We start from the raw sequence: 12,589 nt of genomic DNA, 5'->3' as shown, positions 1-12,589 counted from the left end.
AAGCTCGACAATTGAATGTAATTCGGTTGGATAAGCGGGTACTAAAACATGCGAAGTGGCGGGCATGATTTCCTTGTCTCGGGTACACGGAAGCGAGAAAAAAAGGAGAGAGGTACTTTGTCCGCGGATGAAGATCCGGACGAGCCGACAACTGGATCAGATAGGGCACCAGCTCCGGCGTTCCCTTCCCTTATTCTTTTACTCGTCCTTGCGCCTAAACCCGCCACCGCCACCGCCTCTGTCTCTGCCTCCGCCTCCCCGTCCCGCCTGACTGTATGCGTGTTCCCGGTAAACGTTTACACGTACACGTACACGTACGTCCAGAGAGTAAGAAAAAAAGAGGAAAGATCGATCTTCTTGACCGTGGTGTGCCGGAGAGCTGGCCGCGCGTAGAATCGACGTGCTGTAAACGCGCGGGTTCGCTCGTTCGCTCGCTCGTTCGTTTGCTCGCTCGCTCGGTCGGTCGGTCGGTCGGTCGGTCGGTGGGTTGCTCGTCACCCTGGGTGGGAGATACGAAGGTATAAAACCGATCTGGCTGTGTGCTGGCAGCCAGTCCAAAGGCCAGATGTGCGGCGGCTCTAGTCGCACGCGTGCGAGAGAGACGATCACGACACGGCGTGCGGTACTCCCGCAACGCGCTTCACGCAACAACTTTTTATGATTTCGCACTAAGATCGCCCGGCTCAACAGTGAATTCGTCGACGATTTTTCAACGCGAGGAACAAAGTACGCGCGACGACAAAACTCATCCGGGACAGGGTGACGACCACACTGGAGGGACTGTTTCGTTCGTCCTGCTCTCAGCTTCCGAAAGGGAGGGAAAGGACAACGAACTCTTGCCGGCGGGTATCTAGTACCCTTGAAACTCTGTCGTATGCTAATCCTCGAAAATAGTCGTACGAAGCACGCAAGAAGAAAAATCGAATTTCGGAATTGTTTTGGGGGGGTGATCGAATAGTGGATTTTTTTGTGGTATACGTGCAGCTCGGGACCACCAGCCATTCGCGGGAGTGGTGGTAACGGAGCAGAGATCAGTGGGGCTCTGGCAAGTGTATTAATTGCCTTTAAGTGATTTCACGAGGGAGGGGCACCCCGGATCATGTCGGGAATACGAATCAACGTGGAAGAGGCCTCCAACGACGAACGCGAGGATATCGTTCGAGACGTAAGTTTCTCAACAAAGATCGCAATTACTTGCTGCGCGATCTACGAGCATCGATCGCGCCACGCCGCGCCGATAGCGTTTCAGAGTCGCGCACGCGACTGACTACCGACTAAAAACGCTCGTACCGCGGAACTCCGGCGCGTCTTTCTCAGCCACTATCTGCTTTCTATTCGTCGTTCCTTCCGCCATCGAGAAGCCTCGGTTCCGTAGTCCGACAGATTTAATCGTGATTACAAAACGCTGATGGAATCGCCGGACTTTCACGAACCGAAGAAGCGTTCGCTGCGACTTCGAGGAACAAAATAATATTACGAATAAATAAAAAAGTATCGGTCGTGTCGAATAATGTTTCTCGGCCGATACGTTCGATTCATGACAGTTAAGGCTGGGGCCACGCGATCCTCGAAACGACGTGCGTTTTTTACGTTCTTCCTTCTCTTGCAATTTAAAACAACCAAGACAGATAAGACCGGCGTTCCTATGGCTGTCTTTGTTCTTTTCGATCGTAAGACAGGAATAAACATAAAAGCGGACGTCGTTTCAACGCTTGTATGACCCAGACCTAAACGGCAACTCGAGCGAGTTACATAAAATCTTCATAAAATTTGAGAAAGTGCGAGAAAGAATTTCACAGATGTTATCCAACAGGAACTAAATTTTCAATACTTGACGTACCACCGATAAGTTGCGCATCGAGTATAGTATAATAAAGATACCAGCCTCTACGATAACCTGCGTCGCTCGAGAAATAAATAACAATATTGCTCTCGGATATTCGTACATAACGACGCCTGAAAACAGTTTCGAATATTCAAAGAAGTCCGTACGAATTGCAGTTCATATCGTGCAATCGTGCATTCTGCGTAGCAACGACCCGAAGAACATTATCAAAGCTTTCCCCGAATAAGAGGCTAAAAATCGATCGTTAGCGTTGTCCAATGCAGGACCGTATGGTACACAGGAAAAGTAGCCTGTTTTTCTTGGCCTTCAGTTTCGTTTGATCATTAAACTCGATTTTCTAACGAGAATTTCTGGTTATTACGTCCGAGAGAAAAAGAATAAGCTGCCACGTAACTAGACGAGTGGGCGTAGTGCGATAAAAGTAGACTGCGTTTCTCGTTGAAAAACGATTTCCATACTTTCGTAGCTCCGGGGAGGTTCTCGAGAAGCTGGTAACCAATCATCTGTAGGCCGTTTCTCACATTCTCGTTTCATAAGTCCTCGACGCGTCCTATCATTTACGACCTTAGTCCCGGTGATTCGTCGAAACAGACACGTAAGAGTAGCGTCCCAGCTTTCTGATCATTTTTAAACGTTTTGTAAACTCACTGACCAGTTTTCTTCGATAAATTTACGAGCAGAAAAAATGAATCGAACGTAAACGCAAACTTTATAATATGTATTAGGTTTGGTAAACAACGACGTTCTAGGTACTACACTTTTTCGTAACAAGTAACTGCTTTATAATTGTGTCAACATTGTTCGATAACTGGCCAGCTTCGATAGCTTTCGCGTACCAGTGAAACCATTAAAATAATCGACGATATATTTTCCTGGTGTCAATTTCTAATTCCTCTAATCGTCTTCTATTCCACGGATACGATAATGACCTTTGCATTACAGAACGAAAATAAGTTGCGTCACCGTCCTCGCGAGGAAATATAACGATCGGATCGAGCAGGATGCCGGATCCGTGGCCCTGAAAGATTAGTATCGATTAATCAGTTTGCGAAAACAATTTTCAGTCATTGACCTTAAGAGAAGACGCGATTCATCCGAGATGCGGCATATTCGAGAATTTCACTTTCCAGCTTGATAACCTCGCCGTACACACGCTCGTTTATCTCCTCCGTGAAAAGTCATCCGTCGACCACATGGCGAGTAGTTACGTACGCAACTTAAGAAAGCATCGTTAACGAGCAATCACCGAGGAAAACTATTTTTTTATCAAGTTTAAAAATTATTCCCGTTATACGTATCGTTTCCACGTTCGTTGGAAGCAGCAAAAATTGATGACTAACCGATGATGACACCGAAATGTTAAACCACCACAGCCGACGATGTAATTATGTAATTCGCTCTTACGCGACTTTCGGGTTTATTAAGGAAACATTTCGTTAGGTTAAGCGATGTGTGTCAAACTTTCGTTCCATGTTACGAAGCACTATGACATTTTTCTAACAAATTTTGCCCTGTTCCCGTTAATCGACAAACCAATCATTCGTTTTTAATGTCAGATTCAACTTTTTACTCGATATGCTCCTGCGGTGTATATACCTTTGTGCTTAAAAAAGTGAAACAATTATCCTAATTCATAACGAGCAAGGCAAATGATGTAATTTGAAATGTAATCCAGTGATATGCGTGTTGGGACTAAATCCGTGCGCAATGGCGCAATTTCAGACCGTCGTTCTGGCGGGCATTGTATTTACATTGTAAATGCAAATCAACCAGAGACGATAGTTCCCAGTCGACCTAGAGAAGGTTTAAGTCGCGATCGTTCGCAGTCGAGTTCCTTTGGATTTGGTAAAAGACGCGATGCGATCATCACGCTAACATCTAAACGCGTAAATAATTTGCTAACAGAATTATCCAAGCATTATGAAATCAACGTATACGTATGTTCTCGGCTCTGTTATTTATAGCTTGTACAGGTTCGATCGACGATCGGACGAGGATTCGGACCGCACGATCGATGCGACGCCAGAGGCTACGGGAACGATCAATGAACACCGTTCGCGATAAATCTTATTTCTCTGACCAAATCACTTTCGCGCGATCACCGTCGATTCATTGTTTACGCGAGGAAGAAAAATAGATTCAAACGAAGGAGAATTACAATTTTCGCGACGCGTGTCAAACTGCTTGTTATACGAGGGAAAAAGAAAGTTTCGTTTACGAGTTAAGTTAATCGTGTCGTGGACAATGTTTACGTTATAAACCGTGACTGCAAAGTCTCGAGACTCTCTCAAATCCCGAATAGCGAACCTGGATCGTGTTTTACTCGGGACATAAAACTTTTTCAATACGAAACACGCTTCGAAGTGCGAAACGATGTGTTTAACGATAAGTTATAGTCCAATTCTCATTTTGTATGCAATTAATTGTGAAATTTAATCCGAAACCTTGGAGAGTAAAAGACGCTAAAGAAGAACGATGTGAAATGGTCCGAAATCGATCGAGCGCGTCTAATATGTTTACACGTTTCATTTGTATTCTGGCGAATTTCCAGCGATTCTGCTTAATCGCGTAGACGACGATTTATGTGGAATGGAAATTACAAAGTAATTGTCTCGACAGCTATTCATAATATGTATTCAGGATGCACGGACCGTGCCATGGTAAACGCTTTCAAACATCTTAATTATCCCGGATGCAATTAGTCTTTAGATCGTCTGTGTATCGATTTTCATAACTTCCGCGGCGACATTGCGCGTTAACGAAGGTCCTTTTGCTAGTCTATTACTCGTTTTCTTTTCTCGTCGAGGACGATCCGCGAACGAAGACGCGTGAAAAGCGTATCGTAAATTGGCGCTTGTCTAAATGTCCTTCTCGCCTTCCTCTTTCCATGGTTCGTCAAGGTCGATCCGATTGCCAATTAGTAGATACCTGGCCGATTTACAAGAAAAAAGGCCATCGAAACGGCGGCAAAAGGTTGCGCGATGAATCGAAATGAGATATGCACGGCGAGTCCTTATTGGTAATCATCCGTCATTATCGGGAAAGCTTCTGTTCTCGTTAAGGCTCTCGCGAGACGTTTACTAGATAGCCAACGATCGATTCGCCGTTCTTCCCAAGATGAATCGATGTATCGGTAAATTTCATAGTCGTTCCTCTTTAGCGCCTTGTCTCGTTGCGTGGAAGACGAAACACGCGACTTGACATACACGGTTGACAGGCAATCGAGAGAACGAAAGTCCTCGAGTTGCGCTCAGAGAGGATCTCCGAGAGTCTGTTAAAATAAAGAAACGCCTGAAAGAAGGGAAAGAAAGCCGTTTCCTGAATCGTCCCGTATGAACCGATGCCTCGCGTCCGTACACAAAATCGTTCCTGTGTGCGTTCGAGAGTTTTCACCGGTCTCTCTTTCGGTCGTAACTCACGGAACGAACGCTCTTATCTCGCGACGGTGTTGCATGAGCAGCAGCCAAGAGTTCTTGAAACTGAAACGTTACCGCTATACCGCGTTCAGCTTCCGCGAGTCGTGAATAAAGGAAACGCCGATGCTCGGCAAAATCTTATTTGCAAATCTGTCGAGACTAATGCAACGTTTCACCACCAACGTTTAGTGGGCCATGCTTTTCTTTTAAAGGCATTATAGAAAAACCACCTCGATAAATACACGTTTCCGAATAATTCTATCAAGTTTACATATAATTTACATTTACGAATAGATTCGTCGCAGTAAATTCGTCGGGAAATTCGTAAAAAAAAAGATACTAGAAAAGTGTGAAAGCGAGTGATTAAAAGTCGATATCGAAGACCATAATCGTTGTTATCGTTTAATAAATGATACCGACAGGTGGTGGGCATAATTCGGTGATTCGTTTCTCATCGGAAGACAACCGAAAAATGAAACCCTCCGTCTAATCGTTTCATAATCGATACGGTAATATGTTGTTCGCGATCTGTCCAGTCCGCGATAGAAGTAAAGCCGTTTCAAGGACTCGCGGGTTGCACGCAAAGTGTTGATTATAAATGATACCCGACGATCTCGATCGGACACGAAGATCTGCCAAGAGATCGTAATCGAGCGACTTTCAGTTTTTTCGCTCGATTCTCCTTGCCAATGGTAAACACAGAGGCATGCAATCGTCGATGTAATAAAGCTGGTGCGTTGCAAAATATATAGACTATCGCGGCAAAGGGGTCTTAGATTTATGTTTTCTGTGAGGCAACGTGCACCGTGACGAGATCGATGCGAAAAACCGGCCAGCGCGCGAAGACGCCGCACAACTAAGAATGAAAGCGTGTCGAAATTTGGACTTTGGTAAACTTATTGCTTCTCCTCGATCTTTAATAGTAGCAAATAATAGGTTGTCAGATTTATAAAATCGTTTTTACGTATTTCTGGTTCGATTTAGAGAGAAGAATGATTCGCGATAACACTGACACGGATCGACACGCGTACCGATTACGTCGAGCGCGATTTTAATTGCGTTCACCTTAACGAGCTCCAATCTAATGACTCCTTGATTGTTACCTGACACCGACGTAACGAAGGCGTTACGTTATATCGGGCCGTCGGCAAACGTAAAGTCATCCTTGAACGAAACCTACGGAGACGATCAACGTTGCCTACGATAGGAACTGCGATCTCTCTGTCATCCGCGAGAAACGCTGACGTAAGCTAATTATGGAGGCGCAATGGGTTTTTGTAATTTTCCGGTTTTGGAAAAAGAAGGGAATTGCCCCTGCATTTTCAGACTTAAGATTCCTTCTCGTATTCGTAATCTCGAATTTCTAACTTTCAGTTTCACCGAGTACCACGATATTTATAGCCATTACCAAAAAGTCTATCAACGATTCGAATAGTTTAATCGATACGAAGCAAAGATCCGAGTTGTAATTCCACCGGGATCGAACGTGCTACAGCGATAGAGAAAATCCGGTTTATCCAATCGTAGGAGTCGTCTACGAACAAAATAAGCTTACTCTACCAATAACGTGTTTTACACAGAACGAGTATCGAAACGCCTCGATATGGTCACCAGGTTGTATTTTATAGAGAGTACTCGACAGTATTAAACTCGTTCGTAGAATAGCGGTAAACAACTGTAAATGATCAAATGCTTTGTATTTGAATGTATAGAGTTTTGACATTTCATCGGTACACTGCGATTCTCGCGAACGAAACAAAGTTAAATCGTGACATCTGGTAATGGCATCTTTCTAGAACCATACGTCGACGCATCCGCGAGACAATGCTCGTTACACGGTAAAGAGAAAATGTAGCCCCAAGTGTCTAATGCATTCGTCGATCCTATTGTCAGTTTATCGTTCGGTTTGATCCACGCCTGAAAAGAGGAAGACGATCGTGGTAGTTAAATTGTTGGAATATCAAACGAGAGGAACAAGCGCGAACGAAAAAATCAGTGTTTCAAAGTGTCGCGTTACGTGGGGCCAGCACAGGTGCGGCGCTTCGAGGTTGACCAGTGTATTGAATTCCACAAAAATTCTTCACGACGCCTCTCTTTAAGCGTCGCCCAGGCCATTCTCTCGTTTGGTCTCGCTCGAGCGTTGGCTCTTTCTCTCTTCGACTTGCTATGCCTTCTGTGTCGGCAAAAATTTCGAGATATACTGGCTTGGCAACAAATACCTGTCACCAGCGACACCGCGCACTACCAGCTATCGAGATTCGGTTATGAAACTCCTATTTGGTGCCGCCATTTTCTTCCATTGTCTAGGATCTGTTGCGCCATATACGGGTCGTGGCTTTTAGTCATCTTTTACGTACATTATTTCGTTAATCCTTCAAAACGATTCACACCAATTTCTATACACTTCGTATCGATTACGAATCATTTTGTAGAATTTATTAAATCCTTACGAATGATGTTTCAACCCTCGACGTTGATCGTCATTTACTCGACTCGGTAGTTTTCGCAAAAATGAGTACGCGAAATTTTATCACGAAGCAAGTCTACATTGTGCAAAGGGTTTTTATTGGAAAAAGAAACAGTCGCGGGACTCGAGCTCCATTTACCTGTTATACAAACTAAGGTAGGCTTCATTTCTTTGTACAAAAAATGTAAATTATGTTTGCTTGTTTGTTTATCGACAAATAAATCTTGGTTACTTGAAAAGCATTAATTCTTTCGAAAGAAGACCCTGTTCCTCTAAGCTCGCGAACGTAGCGATTAAAATTCGTAAGATCGTGTCTCGATCTGGATGGTTTGTGCGCTCGTTTGGTACAGTCCCGGAAGATCTGTAGGATCGATTGGCAAAAATGCAACGCAAGGTTGCTTCCATATTATTTACTGAATCGACCACGCCCGACAGAGCGCATAAATCGTGGCCGCAGCCTCAGTCGGCGTTCCATTAGAGCAGTTACCTTCGATCTGGAGCATAGTGCCGCTGAAAAACAGACCACAGGGAAGAAGAAAAAAAAAAAGGCAGAGAGCTCGGACCTTGGGCGGCGGCCAGCGGCGAAGGTAGGCCACCACGGTGCGAAACGTGACTGATTTACGTGTGAAAATGGCCAATTAACTGGCGTAATCGATGTGTACACGCGTGTACGTACCAAGGGGCCTCCACAGTGTCAAAGTCGCGGAAATGCTCGTGTTCGGTTCGGCGCTGGCCCTGAAAATGGTTGCGGCCGTGCACCTTGGGACCATGCTTCACGAAGCGAGGAAACGACCACGACCACGACCACGACGAAACGCGACGCGACGCAAAATGTAACGTAGAACGTTACCAGCGAACCAACGGAATTGGAGAGTATCATCGTTGTGCAACGATCAAACCGGAATGTCGAGAGCTGGGCTCCTGTGGCTGAACGCCGAAATTCTTCCTCCGGAGAGAGGTGGAAGCAATCTCAACAACTCGTTCTTCTCTACGTTATGTTTTCAACCGTTTCGGATGCAACGATGCGTTTTTATACGATCGATGCCGGTGAAACATACGATACCGCGACCCGCAGGTAAACGTGCCATAATAGACGACGCGGGAAACGTTGAACTTTTACCTCGGATGGCTAATCAATATTGACGTTCGATGCGCAGGTAAGGTCAGGGAACTCTTTCGATCGAATAGAAAAGGAGGCGTTTGGTATCGCTTAAAATATACCGTTTTAAGTGGCTACTCGATCTACTTATTGGTCAATCCGACCGCGGTCGTGCTCCTCGAATAGATGAAACAGAGATACCGTAACTGCGCGCGGTTGCAGGTGGTAGACATTAGAGATGGCGTGAATTGCTACTTTTTAATCACTTCGATCACTGTAGACACGCGAGCAAGGCAGAAGTGTAATCGGTGCGACATTATTGGTTATGCGATCAAAGCTTCACGTCGATTTACGTCGGTTTCAGATCGAGGCGACGGCGACTACGACAGCGGTGGCGGGCAGCCCGCTTTCCTGGCACATCCCAAGGCCGTCGTTGGTCGGACGAAGCGAGAGGGACAGCGAAAATGGTAGCTGGGCTCATCATCTGCACCCGAACTCTCCCTCGCGAGGATCCACATCGTCCCAAGGCTCTACCGCTAGTACACACGTAAGCAACTCGCGCGCTAAAACCGATTATCGAAGGTAACAGGATCGGTTGCCAATCTGACGGTTAACTATCGAGCGCAAGCGTGTCGAGTTAGATCGATGGAATGTTTGCGTTTGTGTGTTGCAGAGTGCCGCGTCGGGCACGTTACTATTGACAGCCGCGAATCTCGCAAATCTCGCGGCCATTCATCCGCCTTCGGTGACCACGCCGAAACAGATGGACACTGCCTCGGTGGCGAGTAGCACTCACTTCACTGTTGTGAACGGACTAGGCAGACCAACGACCGTCCACAGGAAATCCTGCTGCGCGAGAAACCAGCTCACCGTGCTCGTTTGCACGATGAGCTTCCTATTCATGGTCGGTCTACTACTCGGAATCCTTTACATGGAAAGTGAGTATCATTGTCGAGCAACCCAAAGCGTCTTAACACTTTTTCGATTCTTGATCGATGTTGCTGTTCCTGCGTAACTCATTTCTAAAGTCTCCAATGTTGTTTACTTTCGATTTCAGTGAGAATTCGCGACAAATATCACTAAGGCCGAAGTAGATGAAAATTAACGATGCACGAACGAATCAACGAAGCGACGAACAAGACGGAACTACGAAGAATGGAAACGAGCGTAACAGAGAGGCAGAAAAGTTTCCTCGAAGACACGAATTGGCGACCGAACGTTCTTCGTTATCAACGACCGTCTCATTTCTATTTACAATGTACACGTATATTTTCAAACACTTTGAGCGTTAGGACAACTCGAAAATTAGACGTTCTCGTTTAGAGATAAAATTTCGAAGGCTGTATTCACTGTGTTCGACGCGTGGTACGTAAAAACTCAGTAATTACATTCCTGTAATGAACTTTGTTTTAGTAAACACGAACGACGTAGCTCAACGCGATCATAACCCGTTTGGAGCGCTCAAGCATTCCACACGAGGACTGACGAGTCCTCTGGTTTCGCCGAGTATCCTAGAACCTTTGATTCTACGTATTTCATTTTTCTCTTTTCTCACCGAGAGAGACGACGATGCAACGACTAATATTTTTTCTTCCATTCAAGCCGATTTGGCGAATTCTCGATCGATCACAGGTTCACGAATCGGATTAATACCACCTTCGACCGATAAGGACCAAGGACGGTACAACTGTTCAAGATCGATCGCGTAACAAGATAGCGACGCCATCGTCTAACGAAATTACACAAGTCGTATAAATACTTGTTCGATTAATATTAATGGACAGTTCGGAGCAATCGACGAAACAGGAGTAAACTAAGCGGATGTTACTTTAGGGGTCGTTATTTAATTGTTACTAACAAAACGCCTGAATGAAACCCAGATTCTGTGAGGGTGTCGTTTCAGGAAAAATGTACGGAAAAGCAACGAGGAGCGAACGTGTCAATCGCTTCTCGCAACTGTGATATTACTTGCGTATTAATTAATCGTCGATTCAACAAGAAACTGTCATACCATAAGGTAAACGATACGGTTGTTTTATTTTACCTATCCCCAGCCCTCCCGAGATGAACAGATTCGCCAATTGAAAAACGTATTTAATTAAACGATTTAACGCTTTGGCTGCCACGTCACTATGGAACTAAAACAATTCATTCTGAAATTGAAATTGAAATGTTAAATAAATTGAAGACAAATTTTAAATTATGCAGTTTACAATTGTTTAAAATCGAAGTTTTGGTCTCGTAGAAAATTGTACGGTTTTGGTGTGGCAGTCAACGTGTTAAACAGCACTATTATTAATTATACATATATTTAGAAAACAATATTTCAACGAATATTTTACTTGACTGCTGACTCTTTTCTTTCTCTAGAAAAGAGACCTTGATATTTTTGTTGTTTTAAATAATAGGAACAAGTGTTATTTACACAAGTTGTACAAATTGTCCGAGGCAGATAATCGGTTCTACAACTAATACCTTCCACGATAGTCGGCTACTAAAATATCCAAGTACTAATCTTTCATCTGTGTTATTGCATGTACGTTTCGTCGTTTCAGATGTAAACAAACGATATATAATGTATTTGAACGCCGCTTTGCAAGTTAAATATTTCGAAAACTATTAGTTTTTGCAACAAACTATAACACCTTAATGTTTTTATTTGGAAATATCGTTATTTTATGGAATCATACTATAAAAATCTGAACATTCCATATAATTTAACAAACCTGCTGACCCTTGAATCCCTTTCATGCCTCCGTTCGTAAAACATTAATTACTATCGTATTATAACCCCTTCGATGCCATATACGTAACTACTCTAAGCAATGTTTCGTCCTATTATTCGCAATCGTAAAGATATTAACGTATAATTAATGTTTAATAGCGAGCAGAATATTTGCATCGATCACGCATACCGACAATATAAAATGTTTCTTTTTGTTAGACATAAAATTATTTCGCGATAATGTAATGATTCGTAAATCTTCGTCGGCGTAAAAAAATATTAAATATGTTTAACGATGCGTCTGTTTCGATTATTTTAAAATCAAAATATCATAAATTCGTTTTCATGCATGGTATATGTGTGGTACTCACCTCCACATCCTGAAGCGTCTGAGTCCATTTGTAGTTTGGCAAATCTGCACCGTTTCCACTGTTAGGTCTAAGTTTGTTCTTTTCTTTTTCATCTTCTTCCTCATCCTCCAAGTTGTCGTCTTTCTTGTTGCTATCGCTATTATCGCCGCTAGGTCCAGGTATCGCGGGTGCCTGTTTTACTGCTTTCTAAAACAAAAAAAAAAATACGATACGTTTTAAAAAGTCATAACTTACTTAAAGTCATAAATACCTACTTTATTATCTATTTCCTCTTGTAATTTAACTGCCTGTTCGTCGGTTAATTCGACAATTTTGGATTCAGAATTCATCTGTTCCTCTGCTGCTGCTTTCTCCTCTCTTTTCTTCTTTTCGAGCTTTTCTTTACGTCGCCTTTCTTGTTCCGCACGCTCTGCTTTCTCTGTGGCAGCCTTAGCAAGAGCCGTAGCTTCGTATTTTTTGAATTTACTGGTAACAAGCTGAAATACAGTAGAAATACAGTAGCCTCGATCACAATACTTGCGTTTATCAATGAAACGATTGATAAACGTTGTTATCTGGTATACGGAAAATTACCTTTTCTGCAGCTCCTTCGCCTCCTCCCGTATAGAAATCCGTTTTTCTCGCGAGAAAACTGAAGATCGTGTCAAGAAGCTGAAAAACAAATG

The 12,589-nt window shown here is 43.8% G+C and overlaps 2 protein-coding genes across 2 annotated transcripts in view; one reads left to right on the top strand and one right to left on the bottom strand.

The window, feature by feature from the left end:
- The window catches only part of Nudc (nuclear distribution C, dynein complex regulator), a 48,672-nt gene that overhangs the window by 35,774 nt on the left and 309 nt on the right, over positions 1-12,589 (bottom strand). The window contains exons 2-4 of the mRNA XM_076780726.1: positions 12,498-12,575; positions 12,179-12,400; positions 11,925-12,110 (exon numbers count right to left, since the gene is read on the bottom strand). Coding sequence (XP_076636841.1) covers positions 11,925-12,110; positions 12,179-12,400; positions 12,498-12,575 — 486 coding nt within the window. The remainder of the gene's footprint in view (positions 1-11,924; positions 12,111-12,178; positions 12,401-12,497; positions 12,576-12,589) is intronic.
- On the top strand, positions 493-11,791 carry LOC143351435 (uncharacterized). The gene is made up of 4 exons (XM_076782915.1): positions 493-1,165; positions 9,193-9,375; positions 9,502-9,766; positions 9,886-11,791. The coding sequence occupies exons 1-4, from the start codon at positions 1,100-1,102 to the stop codon at positions 9,909-9,911; spliced, it is 540 nt and encodes a 179-aa protein (XP_076639030.1). The 5' UTR covers positions 493-1,099; the 3' UTR covers positions 9,912-11,791.

This window comes from Colletes latitarsis, chromosome 2 (assembly GCF_051014445.1).
Source record: "Colletes latitarsis isolate SP2378_abdomen chromosome 2, iyColLati1, whole genome shotgun sequence".
Taxonomy (NCBI): domain Eukaryota; kingdom Metazoa; phylum Arthropoda; class Insecta; order Hymenoptera; family Colletidae; genus Colletes; species Colletes latitarsis.
Note: the sequence above shows the minus strand (reverse complement) of the source record. Positions and strands in the feature narration are given on the sequence as shown.